This window comes from Phacochoerus africanus, chromosome 15 (genome assembly GCF_016906955.1).
Source record: "Phacochoerus africanus isolate WHEZ1 chromosome 15, ROS_Pafr_v1, whole genome shotgun sequence".
NCBI lineage: Eukaryota > Metazoa > Chordata > Mammalia > Artiodactyla > Suidae > Phacochoerus > Phacochoerus africanus.
The window spans coordinates 121728467-121751856 of NC_062558.1; the positions used below are offsets into that span (position 1 = coordinate 121728467).

The 23390-nt window shown below is 34.8% G+C and overlaps 1 protein-coding gene across 2 annotated transcripts in view; it reads left to right on the top strand.

Moving 5' to 3' along the window:
• SHOC2 (SHOC2 leucine rich repeat scaffold protein) overlaps nt 1-23390 on the top strand; it is a 104489-nt gene that overhangs the window by 44573 nt on the left and 36526 nt on the right. For both annotated transcript variants that reach the window (XM_047762443.1, XM_047762442.1), the window contains exon 2: nt 11932-12876. In XM_047762443.1, coding sequence (XP_047618399.1) covers nt 12174-12876 — 703 coding nt within the window. In that variant the 5' untranslated portion in view covers nt 11932-12173. The remainder of the gene's footprint in view (nt 1-11931; nt 12877-23390) is intronic.

Genomic DNA, 23390 nt, shown 5'->3' on the forward strand with positions numbered 1-23390 from the left:
AACATTATATCTGTGAAGAAGACAGACAAATTGTCTTTATCTTATGGAAGGAGCTTCTATTCCTTCAGGGAGGTGTGAAATATCATAAATAAACATACAAGAAGAAGATAATTTCATACAGTGGTAAATGCTATGAAGAAAATAAGTAGATAATCAAAGAAGGCCTTATTTAGGAGGTGAAGTTTTAAGTGAATCAAAAGTAAAAGAAAGAGCCAGTTACATGAAGAACAGAGAAGGAGCATTCCAGACATAAGAGACATGGGACAAAGGCTTGAGATGAGAAAGATCAGTATTTTCAAGGAACAGAAAGAGCGTTGTGATTGGAGAAAAAACCAGTAGGAGATTGGAAAGAGGTGAAGTTGATGAGATAGACAGGGTCTTCTTTTCCTAAAGTATGTTCAGACAGGGATTTTAGCTGATGAACCGTAAGGCTTCTTTTCTTAATGTTCTCAAATATTTCTGATTCTACATAGGATTTTATCCTATGTCCAATGGAAGGCCTTCAGAGAACTTGAGCAGGAGAGTAACATAAATTATTTACATTTAAAAAACTACTCTGTTTACTTTTTGGAGAACAGATTTTAAGTGTAGGTGTCATCAAGAAAACGAGTTATAGTAGTTCAGGAGAGAAATGATGGGTGTTTGGAGTAAAGTGAAGGCAGTGGATATGGAGAGTAGACCATTTGGGATTCATTTTGATATAGAATCCACTGGGCTTGCTGAAGATTTGGGTATGGGGAAAGAAGGAAGAAGGAATCAAGGGTTAACTCAGGTTTTTTGCTTAACTAATTAATTGTTGCCTTTCACTGAAATGGGGCAGTTTGGGAGAGGGATTTGATTTGGGAGGAGGAATTCCCCTTGTGGTGCAACAGAAACGAATCCGACTAGGAACCATGAGGTTGCGGGTTCGATCCCTGGCCTCGCTCAGTGGGTTGGGAATCTGGCGCTGCCGTGAGCTGTGGTTATAGATCGCAGATGCGGCTCAGATCTGGCGTGGCTGTGGCTGTGGTGTACGCAGGCGGGTACCGCTCCGATTAGACCCCTAGCCTGGGAACCTTCATATGCCGCGGGTGCGGCCCTAAAAAGACCAAAAGACAATAAGATAAAATAAAATAAAAATGATTTGGGAGGAAATAATGTCTGATGGAGGAGTTGCTGCTGTGGTGCAGTGGGTTAAGATCTGGCATTGTCTCTCTGGTGGTGCTGGTTAGATCCCCAGCCTGATGGAGTTGCAATTCTGGCTTGGATTCAGTTCCTGACCCAGGAACTTCCATATTGCTGTGGGTGCAGCCATTAAAAAAAAAAAAAAAAAAAAAAGGCTAGTAGAAATGATGTAGGAGGTTCTTAAAGAGTTTGGAGAAAGATCTAATTATCTCAGCTTAATTCAATAGCCATATATTGAAATTTCCATATGTAAAGCCTTGTGTAGAACCATTAAGTGCTTAAAATAATAAACTGGTATTTGTGATATGTATGGGATGAGTGTTAACTGATAGTGTTGAAAGGGACCTCAGGAAAAATAGAATCTTTTAACCAAAAAATACATTTTCTGAGGTTATATCTTTGTTCTGTCTTATGTAGTTTTTTTGTTTCAACCAGTACTTAAAGCAGATTCATTCAACATTGAAATAGTTCCTGCTCTCATTAACTTACATTCCATTTGGGGAGAGGGAAGAGTATAAAGACATATAAGAAATGATTAAACAGGTAAAATAATTTCATGTAATTTAAGAGGTCATTGTTATAATTTAGGATTATGATAAGAGTCATAAATGGCAGAAATATTCTTATCAAATATATGGGTATCATAAAGCTGAAGTAAAAATTACTAAATTGTGGGCTTTATAGAGTCACTTGTATAGCTTCATTTACTACACATATGTACCTAATTGCCTGAAAGGACTTCTCTGGGCCCAACAGGTTTTTACAAGGTCTTAAGACCACCTTGCATCTTCAGATGTAACTGCTTGCACCTCTGCCTCTTTGCCTTGTGGTCTGAGGAACTTTTGCTAGTTTTATATCTTTTTGTTTCATCAGGGTCTCCTTATCCTATTCAAAGTATATTGAATTAAGATATAAAAAATAGACTTTTCTTACAGTTTGAAACTTTTTTCTTATATTGTTGGAAAAGTTATTTTTAATCTTGTATATAATGAAATGTTTAAATCTTAAGTTTCCTTTGACCTGTTTGGTTTTAGAGTCTCTCCTTTTATTACCTTATATTACCATTATATTGACAACTTTCACATTTATAAGAAATTTAAACAAATATTTGGCTCTAGGAAAATCTTTAATAACAACGCATGCTTTTTAATATATACATACATATTACCAGTGAAATACCTTGTAAGTATCTTCCTTTTATGAGAAAGTTAGATGTAATGGTAGCCTCTCTGTTTAATTGAAAGAAAAAGTTTTAGTTCACCTGCGAAATTAGACATCTAGACAGTCTTCTCAGGTGAGCATGGAACTTTGCTCAGAGATCAAGAGTTGGGCCCTTCTTCACCATCCATCCTTAATGTCTTTCTTCCCCCAAAGTACCAGTATCTTCTCATTCTGTATGCTCTCTATGGATTTTCTCATCTCAAACCTTCAGGGTACCACTATGCTATGGACATGAAAGCTATATCCTATTTGTAGCCCAGATCTTCCTGCTTTATTCTAAATCCTGTTTTTAGATATGGACTAAATACCTGATGGTTCACTGGAATCTCAGTGTAAGCTTGTCCAACATTTTATTAGTTTTTTCTTTATTTCCGCATCCCTAACTTGAATAATCATAATGTATTATCAGTGTTTTAAGTCAGAAGCTCAACACTACTCCGTATCTCTTTCTTCTCTTTATTCCTCTTCACCTCCAACTAGATACTGGCAAGTTATACCTTCAGGGTAATGATAAGCACATATGATAGCATTACAGATATTTTCCCTCACTGCACTCACATAAATTTTTTCTTTTTGCTAATGATCCAGGCATTTTGACATATGTACCTTTCCAAATCATATGCTAACAGGCCTGTTTTTTATCTGATACTGAATAAAATGGAGAGAAATCTTTTTCCCAGTCAATTTGAATTACTTTAAAAATTTTTTTAATTTTCAAAATATATTTTTTCAAAAACATAGTGAACTTCCACTTATTTAAGAAAAACCATATGCTTTTTTTTGCAATCTGCATATATTAGATTTGTATTGTCTATTTTATTTTTTACATTTTCTGTTGAAGTAGTTTTAGACTCATAGAATTTATAAAATTAGTACATAGAGAGTTCCCCTATATTTTCACCACTGATAACATCTTACATAATTATAATACAATTATCAAAACCAGGAAATTGACATTGGCACAATACTGTTAACTGAACTACAGCCCTTATTTGAGATTTCACCAGTTTTTCCATGCATTATTTATTTATTTTTTTGGGGGGGCTGGGTGTTGATCATCCAATGAAATTTTTTTTTTGTCTTTTTTTGCTGTTTCTTGGGCCGCTCCCGCGGCATATGGAGGTTCCCAGGCTAGGGGTCGAATCGGAGCTGTAGCCACCGGCCTACGCCAGACCCACAGCAACGAGGGATCCGAGCCGCGTCTGCAACCTACACCACAGCTCACGGCAACGCCGGACCCTTAACCCACTGAGCAAGGGCAGGGACCGAACCCACAACCTCATGGTTCCTAGTCGGATTCGTTAACCACTGCGCCACGACGGGAACTCCCATCCAATGAAATTTGATCTGATATATACCACCACAAAGTACAAATCTATTTCATCACTTCCGAGAAGCTCCCACATATAATCACACTCTCACCACAGTCCTAAGCAATGGTGACCTCTGATTTGTTCTCTATCACTATAATTTTGTTACTTAAGAATATTATATGAACAGAATCCTATAGTATATAACTTTTTGATAACTGACTTTTTTACTCACCATAGTACCCTTGGAATTCACTCAAGTTTTTGTGTGCAAGGATAATTTGTTCCTTTTTATTGTTGAATATATTCCATTGTATGGCTGTAGCACAATTTATCAGTTCACCCAGTAAAAGACATTTGGGTTGTTTTCAGTTTGAGGATGTTACAAATAAAGCTGCAGTGAACATCTGTAAACAGGTTTTTGTGTGAACGTGTTTTTATTTCTCAGGGATTAATACTTGGGGTTAAGATTTTTGGATTGTGTGGTAAGTGTATGTTTAACTATGAGAAACTGCCAAATTGTTTTCCAGAGCGGCTATACCATTTTACATTCTTATCAGCAATGGATGAGTTTCTTCTATATTTTCATCAGCACTTGGTATCATCTGTATTTTTAATTTTTGTCTCTTCTAATAGGTGTGTAGTTATATTTGCATATCTCTAATAACTAATGATGTTGAACATCTTTACATATGCTTATTTTCCATTTGTATCTTTGGAGTGTTTCTGCAGGTTTCCTGCCCATTTATTTCCTTCCTTCCTTCCTTTCTTTTTAGGGCCACACCTATGGCATATGGAGGTTCCCAGACTAGGGGTCAAATTGGAGCTGCAGCTGCTGGCCTACACCACAGCCATAGCAACACCAGATCTGAGCTGGGTCTGTGACCTCCACTGCAGCTTATGGCAATGCTGGATCCTTAACTCACTGAGCGAGGCCAGGGATTGAACCTGAGTCCTCATGGATACTAGTCAGATTCATTTCCACTGAGCCACAAAGGGAACTCTGTATTTTCTTCTGAAAGTTTTATAGCTTTATTTTTCACATTTGTTTAGATCTATGATCTTTTTTTTTTTGGTCTTTTTGCCATTTCTTGGGCTGCTCCGCGGCATATGGAGGTTCCCAGGCTAGGGGTCAAATTGGAGCCGTAGCCGCTGGCCTAGGCCAGAGCCACAGCAATGCAGGATCCGAGCTGCGTCTGCGACCTACACCACAGCTCACGGCAACGCCAGATCTTTTAACCCACTGAGCAAGGCCAGGGATTGAACCCGCAACCTCATGGTTCCTAGTCGGATTCGCTAACCACTGAGCCACGACGGGAACTCCCTGTGATCCTTTTTGAGTTAACTTTTATATAAGCTATGAGGTCAAATGTGTGTTTCTTGTCTCTAGAAAGAAGTCCAGTTATTCCAACAGCATATGTTGAAAGGCGTTCTCTTCCATTGAATTGCTTTTACGTGTTTGTCAAAAATCAGTTGGACATTGCCAAATGCTGGTGAGGATGTGGAGCAAAATGCTGATGGCAATGTAGAATGGTATAGCCACTTTTTAAAAAAATTTTAATTTTTTAATAATGATTTTATTTTTTCTATTATAGCTGGTTTACAGTGCTCTGTCAACTTTCCACTGTACAGCACGGTGACCCAGTCACACATACATGTATACATTCTTTTTTATCACATTACCATGCTCCATCATAAATATCTAGACAGCAGGAAGTATAGTCACTTTGGAAGATAGTTTGGTAGTTTCTTTTGAAACCCTTATCATGCAACCAGCGGTTACTCTACTTGATATTTAACCAAATGAGTTGAAAATTTGTGTCTGAACAAAAACCTGTGTAAGAATGTTTGTAACAGCTTTATTAATAATTGTCAAAATTTGGAAGCAACCAAAGTGATCTTTAGTAGGTGAAAAGATAAATAAACTATAGGACATCCAGACAATTGAGTATTATATAGCAGTGAAGAACTGTCCAGCCCCCAAAAGCAATGAATGAAACTTAAAATGAAGGTCATTTACCCCCCAAGTGACTAATTGTCTTTATTTTAAAATAAGAATTGCCTATGGTTTTATTTATTTTTTTAAAAAAAATTCATTAAAATTAGTTGATTTACAATGTTCCTTTAATTGCTGCTGTATAGCAAAGTGACACACACACATATATATACACACATACACATACACACCTTCTTTTTTTTTTTTATTTGTCTTTTTAGGGCTGCACCTGTGGCATGTGGAAATTCCCAGGCCAGGGGTCAAATTGAAGCTGTAGCTGCTGGCCTACAGCCATAGCAACACAGGAGCCGAGCTGCATGTGTGACCTATATCACAGCTCATGGCATTGTTGGATCCTTAACCCACTGAGCAGGGCCAGGGACGGGAACCTGCTTGCTCATGGATGCTAGTCGGGTTTGTTACCACTGAGTGACAATGGGAATGCCCATTCCTTTTTTTTTTTCCATACAGTCTTCCATCAGGTTCTAACCCAAGAGATTGGACATAGTTCCCTGTGCTATATAGTAGGACTCCATTGAAGATCATTTTTAAATTTCTTTCATCATTGTTTTATAATTTTAAGCATATAGATTCTATACATAATTTTTGTTAGATTTATACCTACATATGTAATTTTTTGGAGTGATTACAAATGTTATTGTTTTAACTTTGGTTTCCAGTTGTTTGTTTCTAATAGTAACAAACAATTGATTTTTTTGTGTGTTGACCTTGTTTCCTTTGACCACACTAAACTCATTTATTAGTTCTGTGAGTTATTTTGAGAATCTGCAGTGTTCTACATAGGTAATCAAGTTGTCTCCAGATAGGGACAATTTTATTTCTTCTTTTGTAATCTGTATGATGGATTTTTTTTTTCCCTTGCCTTATTGCTCTGGCTAGAACTTTCAGTACTGTGTTCAATAGGAGTGATAAAAGCTGGACTGATTTGTTTATATATTGTTGAAGATTTTTGCATCTCTGTGAGGGTGCTTGGCATGTAGCTTCCTTTTTACTTTTTTTCTTTTGTGTTATCTTTGGTTTTGGTATCAGGATAATGCTGGCTTCATAAAATGAGTATTTCCTGGAAGAGATTTTGTAGCATTGGTGTTATTTCCTTTTAAAACCTGTTAGAATTCTCCATCTGTGCCTAGTAGTTTCCTTTTTGGAAAGTTTTAAACTATTAATTCAGTTTCTTTAGCATTTATGGATAGGACTATACAGATGTCTGTTTTATCTTGGGTGAGTTTTGGTAATTTGTGGTTATCAAGGGTTCAGCTTATTTTATCTAACTTGTTGAATTTATATCCAGAGAGTTCTTTTTTAGTGTCTTCTTACTATCTTTTTAATGTCTGTGAAATATTTAATGATATTCTGCTTTTCATTCCTGATATTGGTAATTTGTATCCTCTCTTTTTTTTCCCGTCTTTGTCAGAGTTACCAGCTGATCTTTTTAAAGAACCAGCTTTTGGTTTCCTTGATTTTTCTTTATTGCTTTTCAGTTTCCAATTTCATGAATTTCTGTTCTATATTGTATTTTCATTCTGCTTCCTTTGGGTTCCTTTTGCTCTTCTTTTTCAAGTTTTGTTGTGGGGACTTAGAATATTGATCTGTGGTTTTTATTCTTTTATAGTATAATCATTCAGTAATAAATATTTCCCTTTGAGCACCACTTTGGCTGCATCACATCAATTCTGATATAGTTTTATTTTTATTCAGTTCAATATATAGTTTAAATTTCCTTGTTACTTTTTTTTTTTGTCTTTTTAGGGCTGCACTCACAGCATATGGAAGTTCCCAGGCTAGGGGTTGAATTGGAGCTATGGCTGCTGGCCTGCACCACAGCTGAGTGAGGCCTGGGATGGAACCCTCGTCCTCATGGATGCTCGTCGGATTTGTTTCTGCTGAGCCACAATGGGAACTCCCTTATTAATTTTTTTGACTCATGGATTATTTATAAGTATGTTTAGTAGTTTTCAAGTGTTTGGACATTTTTGTTATCTTTCCATTAATGATTTCTCATTTAATTCCATTGTGGCCAGAGAACTGTAATTTGTCAGTTATTGAGAAGGGTTTTGAAATCCCCAACCGTAATTGTGGGTTTGTGGGGTTTTTTTTCTTAGTTCTATCAGTTTTTACTATGTCTTTTGAAACACTGTTCTTTGGTATGTACATTTTTAAACAAATACGTATTTGTCTTATTGGAGACATGACTAGTTATCTGTAATTTAATCTCTCCTTTTCCCAGGTAATTTTCTTTGCTCTGAATTTTATTTTCATATTAATACATCCACTTAACTTCCCTTTGATTGGTATTGGCAGAGTAATATCTTCCTCTATACTTTTAACCCTCTTTTGTTATTAAGTTTGAATTGAGTTTCTTATAAACAGTATATAGTTGGATCATGTTTTCAAAAACTCTGACAGATTCTTTTAATTGGTGCATTAAGAACATTTACACTTAATGTAAGTATTACCATGTTTGGATTTAAATGTGTAAGTTCATTATTTTCTATTTCTTTCCTCTGTTTTTCTTTTTTTTCTTTTCCTGTCTTACTGTGGGTTACTTGAGCAAAGATTTCGTTTTAATTTGTCTGTAGTGTTTTTGAGTATACTTCTTTCTATATTTTTTCTTGTGATTGTTCTAGGAAATACAATATGCATTCTTTGATTTTTTTTTTTTTTTTCCCACCTTAAAGCTACATGTGGAGCATATGGAAGTTCCCAGGCTAGGGGTGGAATTGAAACTGCAGCTGCCAGCCTACACTACAGCCATAGCCAGAGCCACAGCGATGCTAGATCCAAGCAGCGGCTGCAGCCTACATGACAGCTCATGGCAACACTGGATCCTTTACCCAACTGGAGTAGGGCCAGGGAATTGAACCTGCATCCTCATAGGTCCTAGTAGGGTTCGTTACTGCTTAGCCACAACTGGAGCTCCACAATGTGCATTCTTAGGTTATCATAGTCTACTGTTATCAACATTTTACCACTTCAATTAGAACGTAATAATCTTAGCATCACTTAGGTTCTTTCACTCTCATTCCTTTATCATGTAGTTGTCTCAGCACCTCCATATACGTTGCCAACCACCTTAGAGATATATTCTTTGTTTTCAGTAGTCAAACATAATTTAAAATACTGAAGAGGAAAAGAATTGCCAATTATGTTAATCTTTATTCTTATCCTTTCCATTGATCTTTCTTCAGTCCTGATGTTCTAAGTTTTATTCTGTTTGCTTTCTTGTCTGAAGATCTTCCTTTGACAGTTCTTTTAGAACAAGTTCTGACATCAAATTCTCTTTTGTTTTCCTTCATCTGAAAATGTCATTATTTTTCTTTCATTCCTGAAGAATGTTTATGCCAAATAAAGAAGTCTTGGTTGGCAGTTCTTTTTTCAACACTTGAAAAATGTTTGTCTCTTTCTCAGGCCTGTATGATTTCTGATAAGAAATCCACTGTCATTCAATCATTGTTCCCCTATAGGATTATATTCTTGTTTTCTGGCTGCCTTAATTTTCAGAAATTTGATTATCATATTGTGAGAATAAATTTCTTTGAGTTTTTCCTGTTTGGCGTTTGCTCAGCTTTTTGTCTTATGTGTTTAGGTTTTTTATGAAAATTCAGAATTTTCAGCCATTGTCTCTTCAAATAATTTTTCAGCCTCATATTTATTCTCTCCTTCTGGGACTCTGAAGAAACAAATATTAGATGTTCCATTTCTGTCCCACAGCTCACTGACGCTCTTTTGAGTTTTTAAAATCTATTTCCTTTCTGGTGTTCAAAATGGATAATTCCTACTGATCTTTATTTAGATTCACCGACTCTTCAGTAACCTGCATTATCCTATTGAACCCATTTACTGAGTTTTAAATTTTTATTGTTTGGCTCTAAAATTTTCATTTGGTTCTCTCTTTATCTTTTTTTTTTTTTGCTGAGATTTTATCTTATTTGTTTGTTTCCAGAGTATATGCAATTGTTGGAGCATTTTTTTTTTTTTTTCTTGAGAACTGCTTTAGAATTCTTGGCAGATAATTTTGACATCTATGTCATCTCATTGGTGTCTATTGGTGTCTATTGATCTCCCATTCAAGTTGTTATTTTCCTAGCCCTTAGTATGATGAGTAATTTTAGATTATATCTTGGACATTTTGAGATGCTATTGTAAAATTTTGATTTCTTTTAAAATTTTCTGTTTTAGCAGTCAACCTGTTTTGTCTCAGACTGTACACCCTGATCCACTTTTGTGGTCTTTGCTTCCAGTATATTTTCCAAAGTCTTTTGAGGAGTATTATGGTCTGCCCTGCTGTTTGCCACCCCAAGGCCAGTCTGAAAAACAGGTGATATTCCACACTGTAGTTCAGTTCTCAAAGCATTTGTTGTTTTGATTCTCTTTGGTTCATGCATGAGCTTCTAGGGAGTATGCCTGGGAATACGTAGACTTTTCGAAAGAATCCCTTTCTCCAGCTCCCTCCTCTCCATAATTTTCTCTTTTCCCCTCTAGTTGTGAAGGGGTGATGTGCTGCCTCTTTGCTAACCATTGCTTAGTGCAGGGCAGGGGATGACACACAGGATTCTTCCTTAGTGCAGCTTTTGCACCAGTGGGAAGGGAGAGGGTTACCACTTCTCAGCTGACGTTTAATGAGTTCAGGGTCCTTCTCCACGTTTTTCATGCCTACAGTGCTGATACCAAGGGGATGTGTGATGCCTTGGTTCAAGTAGTACAGAGATGGGGTCATTGGCAGAGTTTTACTCCATACACTTTGCAGCCTCAGTGCCAGATGGGATGGGCAGGACATGTTTCTTACATGGTGTTCAAGTGGGATAAGGATGTGTCAAAAGGGTTCCATCTTGCCATGCTATTCTTTCTCTTCGTAGTCTTTTAACTAGAGAGAGTGGACTTTTCTTGGACCTTGTTTTAGTCAGTGCTTATTGGTGTTTTGGGGTTATGAGCTTCTCTACTACCCATGCCAGGATATATAGGAAACAAGACAAAGTTTAAAAAAAACAATAACAACAACTAAAGAACATCCTCCATCCAAGGTCCCTAACCAGTCTGTCTACTTCATCTACCTATCAGAATCTTCCTCTCCTTGTTCCATGTATTTTGTCAGGGTTTTAAATTGTAAGTAATTTGAAGGAAAGGGTAATGTGGGCCTATTCCATTTGGTATGGAATCAGAAGTCTTATTTATTGTAATTCAGTATTGTAAAGCTTTCACATCTGCATTTGAGGTAAGGCTAAGGAATATATTTAGTATATATGGCCTATTGATGAGGGTTTTTTTTTTTTTTGAGTAAATCATTATTACATGTTAAGATTATGATGTAGTCTTATACTAAGGATAGATCTTACTAGGCTAGTACTTTCTCATTTCTGTCTCTCCTTGCCTTTTCATCTTCGTGGATTTTTTATTTTGGTCAGCCGTTTTACCAGTGTACTTATTTATTTTTAGAACCTTAATCTTTCTCACTATCAACTGAAAAAGCTACATTTTCAATTCCTAGAATATGGATACCATAGAGATGGCTCTTTGTTACTGTTTCTCAAAAGTGGTCCTTAGAGCCCCTTTTCCTGAATTTATTTGCTCTTCTCCATTCATATTTTGCTTTGTTCATTTTGTTCTTTGGCCAGACAGCTCTCTATTCTATAATAATTGCCTTTCAAGTATTTCCTGTTACCTGAGACTATCTGGTAATTAGCTGCAGATAGAGCAATTTTAGTGTAGTAGGCTGTGGATAAATACTACCTACACTGTACACATAGCTCTGTTACTTTCCCAAGGTCACAATGCTAGTTACCTAAGAATATTTCTGTGCCTTAGTGTCCCTGTATGTGTAACAATGATAAGAAATTATCTCAAAAGGCTATTATATATATTTAAATGAATTAATATTTGTAAATTCCTTAGAATAGTGCTTGTGTGTAGAAAGCACTCAAATATTAGCTGCTGTTGTGATTTCTCCCACTTTTCAGTGCTTATAAACTTTTGTACTTCGGTAACTTGTATACCTGTCTTATCTCTTCCTATTAGATTGTAAATTCCTTAAAGATAGAGCTTTCCTTGTTAATTATTATCATTTTTCAGTGGATTTTGCAAAGTAGAAGGTGTTCAGTAGATATTTACTGTATCAAATCATAGGAAAATGGCAAAATTGTCAGTAAGATTGTTTTTCAGAACCCATTTACTGAATGTAAATTATAATCTAAAGTAATTTAATACTCTCTCTCTATTACATTTCAGGAATTCTAATGAATCATTGATTGACCAGCTCCATTTTACCAGTTGGAATGAGTTATCAGAAATGAGCATAGTGCTTTTAGATCCAACATGTAGCAGATGGCTCTTACTCCATGGTGATTACTTCTTCAAGCCAACACCTTTTTTGACTGTATAGGATCTTTGTCTCTTCATCTTCGAATTCCAGCTTTTATTGTTGGCAAATAAAAGGAGTTCATGTAGTTTTTGCCCAGGCTTGAGTCATCATGAGTAGTAGTTTAGGAAAAGAAAAAGACTCTAAAGAGAAGGATCCCAAAGTACCATCAGCCAAGGAAAGAGAAAAGGAGGCAAAAGCCTCTGGAGGTTTTGGGAAAGAGAGCAAAGAAAAAGAACCTAAGACCAAAGGGAAAGATGCCAAAGATGGAAAGAAGGACTCCAGTGCTGCCCAACCAGGAGTGGCTTTTTCAGTTGATAATACGATCAAACGGCCAAATCCAGCACCTGGAACTAGGAAGAAATCTAGCAATGCAGAGGTGATTAAAGAGCTCAACAAATGCCGGGAAGAGAATTCAATGCGTTTGGACTTATCCAAGAGGTCTATACACATATTGCCATCATCAATCAAAGAGTTGACTCAATTAACAGAACTTTATTTATATAGCAACAAATTACAGTCCCTCCCAGCCGAAGTGGGCTGTCTAGTAAATCTCATGACACTGGCTTTAAGTGAAAATTCACTTACCAGTTTGCCTGACTCTCTTGATAACTTGAAGAAGCTGCGGATGCTTGATTTACGGCATAATAAACTGAGAGAAATTCCTTCAGTGGTGTACAGGCTAGATTCTCTCACCACTCTTTACCTTCGCTTTAATCGTATAACTACTGTGGAAAAAGACATCAAAAACCTGTCAAAACTGAGCATGCTTAGCATTCGAGAGAACAAAATCAAACAACTACCTGCTGAAATTGGTAAGAGGCCTTGGATTACTATTATTATTAGTAGTACTTGTTATGCTAAATAATTTTGAGTGCTTTTCCATATCTGATATTTGCCTAAAAGCAACTGGTTTCTAAGTTCTGTCTTTTTTATGGTTTACTTTAATAAGTGTTAATGGTTAGTACACAGTTTGAAATTATATTTTATAGACTCAGAAAGTGAGTTAGAATGTAGATATAACTGGGCCTTTTTCACACAAATCTAATCTGCTTTTATTTTTATTGGAAAAAGAATTTTCAACAAAAATTTTTACCTAATTTTTTAGTTACCATATATTTTTAAAGTCTTTACAAATATAATTATATAAAGACACTGTCAAGCTACATTTTTTCATTCTCTGACATCTCTCTTTTTTTTTTACCTGAAAAAGTGTTTGTTTAAATTCATGTCACATTTCTACCTCATTTACCAAAAAAGATTGGTATTTCAGAGCCTTGTAAAGAAGCAGTTTCATAAGAAAGTTGACAATTTTTTTTTATTATTTTGAAAGTGCTAATATGTTCATTAAAAACAATCTAAGAATACAGAAAGTAGAAAAGTCAGCTATAGTAAATGCAGCACTTAGTAGTTTGGTAGACTCCATTTTTGTCTTTATATATAAAGCTAAATTGTACTAAAAAGGAATTTTCTATTTGTTTGATTTGTTCTTTTTTGCTGTACTTGTGGCAAACAGAAATTCTTGGGCCAGAGATCAAATCCTCGCCACAGCAGCAACCAAAGCCACTGCGGTGACAATGCTGGATCCTTAACCTGCTGTACCACATGACATTCCACAGATAGTACGATAAAAAATAGGAAATATACATATATAAACAAGTCAGTAAAAATAAGTTGTTTTGATATTTTTAATTATAAAATTTACTTCAGAAATTGTGGAATATAGTAAACCATTGACTTAACCAATTTTGAGAAATTGATAAAGGTGGTATCTTTGTGGGCCTTTTTATGAGAGTTTAAAACACTCACATAAAAACATTATACAACTTTTAAAGAAATGTTTCCTTTTTTGTGTGAAAGGCAAGCTCTGAATAAAACAAGTTAATTAAATACATTGTTGCTTTAAACATTGGTCTTACAGGGGGTGATAAAAAAACTTTTAAAGCAGTGCAGCTTTGTAGAGATAATATTCTCGGGGGGGGGGCGCTCAGAAATTGTATTTAGCTTTGAAAAATACAGTTTAAATTTTAGGTATGGTGTTCTACTCTGTTTAACTAACCAGACACTTAAAATCTTAATTTTGGTTTAATTATACTTAGAAAATCCATGATTGATTTTCTCAAACAATGCACTTGTACTAATAAAATATGACACATTGATGAGATATTAAGATAGCCATAGGATTTTGAGTGGGAATGCTCCTTTCCATGTCTTTAGATAGGAATGTGGTTATTGAATGACTTGATCTTGTACCAGATTCAGTCAAATTTGACCTGTTTGTATAGCTTTTTGTAGAATAGAATTATAAGCTGGAGAAAGAAATGCTGACTTTTTATATAGAAATATAAAACGTTACTTCCTGTTTTTGTTCTTGTTTTATGGATGTGTTAACACTCCATTCTAAAGCAGTGGCTTTCATTCACTTACAAGTCTTTAAAGGTTTTCTTTCTTTCTTTTTTTTTTTTTCTGTAGAGATGTTATCAAACTACCTGGGAATTAAGATCATACATTTCTTAAGAAATTAGTTCAGGGAGTTCCTGTCATGGCTCAGTGGTTTATGAACCCGACTAGCATCCATGAGGACACTGGGTTCCATCCCCGACCTCCCTCAGTGGGTTAAGGATCTGGCGTTGCCATGAGCCATCGTGTAGGTCACAGATGGGGCTCGGATCCTGCGTTGCTGAGGCTGTGAGGCTAGCAGCTTTAGCTCTGATTCGACCCCTAGCCTGAGAATTTTCACATGCCCCCAGTGGGGCCCTAAAAAGCCAAAAAAAAAAAAAATTATTTCATAGGACTTTAAATTTTCTTTACTTTGTTCTTGAGCATATGGATTCAACTTTTTTGCTAAATAGTGAATGTATTTCTGAAAATTGGCAAATTTTATCTAAATGGTTGATATTTATGGCTGCCTAATATTTGTACCTTTATTCCTAAGTTTGTAATTTTAAAAATAACCATTAAATTTGTTTTTTAATGAGTACCCTCCTACCATTAGTGACATTGAAGTTTGTTTTCTTGTAATTTCTGTATTTCTATAAAAATAGTAACTTTGTAAATGTCATTTATTATATTCCAAGCAGGGGATCAGATAGAAAGTAAACTGCTTTTAAAAATGAGACTATATATATATTTTTTGTCTTTTTAGGGCCACACTCGTGGCATATGGAGGTTCCCAGGCTAGGGGTCTAATTGGAGCTATAGCCGCCGGCCTATGCCAGAGCCACAGCAATACCAGATTCGAGCCATGTCTGCAACCTACACTACAGCTCACGGCAACACCGGATCCTTAACCCAGTGAGCAAGGTCAGGGTTCGAACCCGCAACCTCATGCTTCCTAGTTGGATTCATTTCCGCTGTGCCACGATGGGAACTCCCCTAAAAATAAGACAGTATTTTTAATAAGTTAAGATTTATAAGGTTTAACTTAGATGCATGAATTTGAGACAAACATGGCAGAAGTCTGTATTATGTTTCCTTTTAGGGAACACAAAAATAAAGAAAAAATAACATAATTATAATAATAAGAATAGGTATTATCTAAGCACAATATATCATATTATGCTATACACTATTCTTTACATGTATACTTCACATGTATTATCTCATTGAATTCTTATGATGATCCAATGAAATAGATACTTCTCCCTCAGTGAACTGAAGAAAGAACTGAAATTTTAGTGAGATGAGATAATTTTCTGAAGATCATACAGCTAAGAAGTTGGCAGAATCAGAGTTTAAACCTAAGTATTACTATACTGCCCCACCAGTCTGGAAGAGCCCTATCCCATAGATTATGATTTAGTGGTCTGGCTGGTCCAGGGGATCTGTACTTTTAAAGAATAAGTTGGGTAATTGTATGTGTAGCTATAGTTGAAAGTTATTTCAGTAGAATTTTTTTTTTTTTTTTGGAGAGGGGAGGATGTCAGCAGCTTAATTGAGATATAATTTATAGACCATTCAATTCATGTGTTTGAAGTATATATACTTCAGTGGTTTTTAGCATGTTCACATGGTTGTTCAGTATCATAAGCAACCATAGGACATTTCAATCACCCCAGAAAGAAACTGTACTCTTTGGTAGTCACCCTACCCTTAGCCCTAGGCAAACAGTAACCTGTTTTCTGTTTCTGTAGATTTGCCTATTCTAGACATTTCATATAAATGGAGTCATACAACATACTTCGGTGATTGGCTTCTTTCACTTAGCATAATGCTTTCAAAATTCTTTCAGGTTGTAGCATGTATAAGTACATCATTCCTTTTTATTACTGCATATCCCATTGTATTATACCACATTTTATTTGTGCACTCATCAATTGTTGAACATTTGGATTATCTTCATTTTCTGGCTATTAAAAAATAACTGTGAACATTTGTGTACAAGTTTTTGTGTAGACATTTGTTTTCATATCTCTTGGGTATATACCTAGAAATGGAATAACTGAGTCATATGTTTAATCTTTGGAGGAAGTACTAGACTGTTTTCTTAAGTTGGCTGCACCACTTTCCATTCCCATTAGCAGTATATGAGGATTCCATTTCCTCTACATCCTCAACATTCTTGTGATTATCTGTCTTTATTATTATAGCCATTCCATGACTGTGAAGTGATATCTCAGTATGTTTTTGACTTATAGTTCTATAATTATGATAGATTTGTTTTTAATTCTTGAAAGCTATTGTTTATTGTAAAGACAGAAATAGTTATTTTCTGTGATGCAGATCTGGCTTTACTACTTTTTAAGTTACACACACACAAATTTGGAGCTTTTTGGGAAATGTTCACAGAAAACCCAGCACCAAGATAAAGTAAAATGGAATCTGACATTTTTAAAAGTGTTGTACATCTTTAATGTAATTTGACTTACTGCTGAAACCCATACAAGAGAGTTTGTAATTCAAAATATATGTTAATTTTCATTTTGTTAAACTTCCATTTGTACGTATTAGATCCACATTATTATAGATTTGTTAATATAACAATATTAGATTCCTGTTAGGCACATTAAGTGCTTTTTTTTTTTTTTGTGCTTTTTAGGGCCGTACTCATGGCATATGGAAGTTTCCAGGCTAGGGGTCAAATTGGAGCTACAGCTGCTGGCCTACACCACATCCACAGTAAGGCAGGATCCGAACTGCATCTGCAACCTATACCACAGCTCATGGCAGTGTCAGATCCTTAACCCACTGAGCATGGCCGGGGATCCAACCCTCACCCTCATGGATACTAGTCGGATTCGTTTCCACTGCACCATGATGGGAACTCCTCTGTTGTTTTTTGAGTATACCACTTTCAGTCTTGCCATCCAGTTTGTGTTCAGCAACATATATGAGGAATATGAGACATTAGAAGTTTTTGAAACAACCTACTATTTAGTTTAAATAACGTATTTGGAATTTAGCAGCTGTGCTGCTGCCTTTATAGGGAAATTATTTTAAAATCTAAATACCCGTCTGCTTAAGCAATAATGGCATCTTTATTAGTGCCATGTGATTTGATTCTAATGATGCATATTCACATGGGTGAACCTGGCAGAATATAGTAAAAGGATACTGAAAGACATATGAAGAGCCAGGCATACTAGAGAGTAGCCAAGAAAACTCTTCGTTTGGTACATTTTTTCCTTTTGTATAAGGCATGGAGAAATGAAGTAAATGTTCTTTTTGTGTTAAGTAGGTAGATGGAAACTTTAGTCATTGCTTTCTTTTTTAGATCAGTCTTCCATTCTTTCTGCCCCTAGCTCCTTTCACCATTTTTAAATCTTGAAAGAGACTCTTCACTGAAGACCAAGACACTCAAAAAATCATGTTTTCAGAGGGAAAACAGTAAATAACCACTTTTCTCCACTCCCACCCCATCCAACTTTATTGGTTTCTTTGAGTTTCATGTTAAAGATGTGCTTTTGTAAGTTTTTTGGGGCTGGGAGTGCTGAGTGATTAGAGTGGAGGCCTTCAGGTAAGGCAGTCAGTTTGAATAATTAATTTATTTCAGAAAACTCTAAACAATGAGGTTTTAAAGGATTTTATTCTTTTAGAAAGGGAATGATTACTCTTTGAACCCAGAAATAAACTTCATCAGTTTCTTGCTAATATTCTACAACTTATTTTCCTTCATTGAATTAAGGGCTAATTTAAGATTAAAGTTTCCTACTATATTAAAACAGCTAAGTTAGAGGGAATATTTTTAAAAAAAAATCTGTCTTGTACAGTAAAATGCTATGTCATTTATACCATGTACAATTTTGTGTGAATTTATCTTAGAATGATCTGCTGTGTTAAATTGTATCCTTTTTGAGAACCCAGATCATTTTTAGCCATTAAAAAAATACTCTTACAGCATTCATATATATAAGAAATTAGAAACAGCAGTTTTTTAACCCATATAACTCTAACATTTATTGAAAACAAAATCAGTTGCCTACTATCTGTACTGCAGTTGTATTTTCTGTCAAGTAATATGTAATTAATATATAATAAAATGTATAAACACTAAGAACAGAATCAGCAATTTTTAAAAAGTTGAAAGACGTTAGAGATTTTAATTCTCTATACTATAATTTCCTTGTTTTTAAAAAGTTTTATTGAAGCACAGTTGATTTACAATGTTGTAATGATTTCTACTGTACAACAAAGTCTTATTAGACAATTTTCTATGAATTTTTGTAGGTAATAAATGGTAGCTTTTCAGTAAATGTGGCTTGAAGTGAATTTAATGAAGCTATTATTATTAATACTCATTTTAAAATATTAAGTTGTAGCCCTTAGTCTCTAAAAATTTTGAAATTCTCCCAGGACTGTCAGGGGTGCTGCAGTTGCTTTCATGGTCCAGGTAACATTATTTAATGATCTCATTTGGGTATTTTGTACAAGTGCTAGTGAGTAACTTAGTTTGGCAGGAAGAAGAAATCAAAAGGGGAATTCATAGTTGTTAATAAATAATTTCTTTTGATTGGAAATCAGTAAGAAATCTTAGAGACCTAGAAATGAACTGTTAACTTAGTGGATTGTTAGTGCCGGGTGTTTCACTATACAACAAAAACCTGGAAAAGTGATTGTTACTTATTACTAAAGGAAGCGGTAAGAGAACAGAGAAAAAAATAGTTCTTGAACCATCTTGGAAGGATCTGATGGAATCAGAGGATACTTTTGACTTCCCACACTGTCAAGGTGTAGGAAAGAGGGCAGTCATTGTACTCTAATGACGGCATGCAATACACTCAAAGGATGTAGACACTCTTGTCCATGTTGCTTAGTTACAGAAGCACTTGCTTAGAAGAACTGCTGAAATTTTCTTTGCAATGAAAGGGAGAATTAATTTTATAATATAAATTTAAGTAATGTAATAGTGTATATTCTGATCTAGATCCCTAAATGTATTCAAGCTTGTATGATAAGTATTTCCAGACCTTGTTAATTACATTGTTTTACATGTGCCTTTTAGTATGATTTGCCGTGATTTTTAGAGAGCTAAGCTCTGAATGTTTGAAAAATAACCCTATAAATTTAGGAATAAGAGTTACTTAAAAATTTTCTTTTTTTAAAAAAAGCATCCTTAATGTGAGTCAAAGGATAATATAGAGAGGGCCACAATTTATGAAACAAACCTAAATTATTGACTTATTAATATTTGCATGTCTGTTAGATACATTTTAGTAGGGCCTTTTTGAATGCTGCTAGATTTAATTTACTAAAATTTAAAGATTTTTTGCATCTATACTCATCATGGATATTGATCTGTAATTTTTTTTCTTATCTTTTTTTGTAATGGTTTGCTCTCAGGGCAATGCTGGCTTCATATCACAGGAGAAGTTGAGAAGTGTTCCTCTTTTATATTCTAGAAGAGTTTATGTAGAAATACACAGATGTTTAGAAGAATTCATCAGTCTTATAATCTGGGATTGGGGTTTTCTTCCTAGGAAGGTTTTAAAGGACTAATTTAGTTAATTATTTGGGTTTCCTGTTCTCAATTGAATTTTGGTAGTTTGAATCTGTCAGCATTTGTCTATTTTTTTAAATTTGATTTGGCATAAAATTCATAGTAGTTCTTTATTATTTTTCTAAAGTTTCTAATATATATTATCATGTCCCATTCCTGAAACTGGTCATTTGAGTCTTCTCTCCTTACGTGATCAGTAAGTCTGGCTAAAGTTCTCTTGGTCTTTAAAAAAAAAACAAAAAAACCTTGATTTTGGTTTTATTATTTTTTTCTATTATCTTCCCTTGTATTGTTTTCTGCTCTTGTCCTTTGTCTTCTTTAAGATTGAAGACTGATTTCAATTGTAAGGTTGATTTCATATCTCTCTTCTTTTCATTATGTAAGCATTCATAACTGTGAACCTCCCTCCAAGTACTATTTTAGCAGTAGCACATACATTTTGATATGTTGTATTTTCACTATTATTTAGTTCAAAATATTTTCCGAATATCTCTTGTTATTCTCTAATCCATGGATTATTTAGCAGTGCATTGTTCAATTCCAAGTATTTCAGAGATGTTTTAATATATTTTTTTGTTATTTATAAAATCTGGTCTGTTTTGGTAATGTTTTATATGCACTTCAATATGCATTTTGCCATTACTTTTGAAGCAAGGTCAAGTTAGCTGATAATATGCATTTTTAAAATTTAATTTTATTTTTTTGTCTTTTTTTAGTGCCACACCAGTGGCATATGGAGGTTCCCAGGCTAGGGGTTGAATCAGAGCTGTAGCTGCTGGCCAATGCCACAGCCACAGCAACGCAGGATCTGAGCCGCAACTGCGACTTAACACCACAGCTCACAGCAATGCTGGATCCTTAACCTACTGAGCAAGACCAGGGATCTACCCCATGTCCTCATGGATACTAGTTGAGTTTGTTAACTACTGAGCCACGACAGGAACTCCAAGTTAGTTGATATTATTATTTATTTCTTTTATATCCCCATTGATGTCTGTCTACATTTTTTTCAGTTAGTAAGAAATGAGTATTGAAATACCCAGCTATAATAGTAGATTTATCTTTGTCTCATTATCTTTGTTATTATTTTTTGCTTCTTCTATTTTGAAAGTTTGTTATTAGTTGCATATATACTTAGAGTTTTTTTTCTGATGCAAAATATATCCTTATGACATATCTTTCTTTATTTTTACCTGATATTGATATAGCCATGTCTTTTTCCACCCTTTTACTTCTTTGTGTCTTTATATATATTTAAAATGGTTTCTGGTAGACAGCATATGGTTAGGACATACATTTTTATCTTGCCTTTATTGAAGGGTTTAGACCATTTATGTTTAATATAGTTATCAGTATGATTCATTTATAATCTTAAGCTGGCTGGCTATTTTCTTCTTCTGCCATTAGTATTTGCAGTACATATCATAATTTACAGTGACTATTCATGTAATATTATACCACTACTCTTATCCTTATTAGTCAAAGCTGAAGTCCTTACCTTAGCCTGCAAGATCCTAAATGAATCTGACTCCTGGCTACTTTATCTCCTACCACTTTCTTCCTTAACCATTTTTCCAGCCACACTGGCCCTCTGTTGTGTTTCGAACTACTCTTTTGCCTCAGAGTCTTCTTGTTTGCTGTTCACTTAGCCTGGAACACCCTTCCTCTCAATATTCCCATTGTTTCTTTCCTCTCCCATTATTCAAGTGTGTCCTCAAATGCTACTTCATCAGGGTTACTTTCCTTGTCTACTTACTGTCAATACCTCTAATCTCTCTTTCCCCCACCACACTTTTACTCTTATCCTGGTTGGTTTTCTTTTATAGCTCTTGTACACTCTCACTTTGATTTTATATTGATCTGTTTATCTTTTCCTTATTAAAATATAAGCTCCACGAAGGCAGGATTTTTGTCTCTTTTTTCCCTATTATGTCCTCAGTCCCTGGAATAGTTCTAGTATATAGTAGGTGCTTAATAAACATTCATAGAAAGGATCAGTGAACAAAATTCATGTCTCTGTAGGCAAGAACATGACATCTATGTAAGAAAACAGATTTAAAATAAAAAGATTGCTTAGTAAGTTTGGAATATGAGTCATAAGATATATCATATTAAAAGGGTGGTGTCATCAATATGATTTTCACTAGAGGATACATCTGCTTCACAGACAGGAAACTTCTATTTGTGAGTCAAAAGATGCTTTTCCATGCACAGTGTAGGAGAGATTGCTAGTATTTGTTCCTTGAAACTCCTTTTTTTTTTCTCTTTGGATTAAAAAATGTACAAAAACAAAGAAAAATCACAAAATGTGTAAAGTAGAAAATAAAAACCACTCTTAACTCCAACCAGAAACAAATCACTGTTAAGACATTGGTTATTATCTTTTAGAACCATCTGAGATAAACTTATATTTTGATTTTTTTTTCTTTTTGCTTTTTAGGGCTGCCCTCACAGCGTATGGAGGTTCCCAGACTAGGGGTCTAATCAGAGGTATAGCTGCTGGCCTAAGCCGCAGACAGCCACAGCAACACAGGATCTGAGCCGCATCTGCGACCTACATACAGTTCGTAGGAATGCCGGATACTTAACCCACTGAGCGAAGCCAGGGATCAAACCCGCAACCTCATGGTTACGAGTCAGATTCATTTCTGCTGCGCCACAATGGGAAGTCCCCTGATTTTTAATAATATTTGGATCATATATAGGGAAACTATTTAAAAGTACTATATAACTGGACAGAGTATGGGAAACAGTAAATAGTGTGAAAGTATTTCATGAATTCCTTAAATATTTATATTCTTGTGAATTGTAGCACAGGCTCTTATTCTGGCATGGTATTACCTAGTGCAGAATTATCATATATTCAGAATCTTCAAATGTTTCTGATTATTTGAATATGAACAAGAGGAGCTTAGGTTGTGAGTGTTGCTTTAAAGAAGAGAGATAAACTCTTGTTTTTACCACACACTAAAATGTTTTGTTAATTGCATTTAATAGGACATTTCAGATTAGTTTTGAAAATATTTTAGATTTTCCTGGAAACTAAGTTTTTATAAATTTCCCTTAAGTTTTTTAGATCTTTTTCATTGGACTGAAGAATACTCAAAATTCTAAAGAGAAAATGTTCTTCATGAGTCTTTTAAAATGTATTCATGGGTTTTTGGGAAAATCTGAAATAAATCTAAAACTTAAGTGTAATTTACTTGTGAGTTTATTGTATTTCATGGACTAAAAGATCAAATTTAAAAATCAATTTATTTTTGTGTGCTGCTGCTTTTAAAAAATTAAATTACATTTCAAGTTTGAAGCATTTTCAAAAACTTTAAGAATTACTACACTGTGAGATAGAAGCATGTATTAGTGTTACTAGATGCCATTCTTTTTAAAATTTTT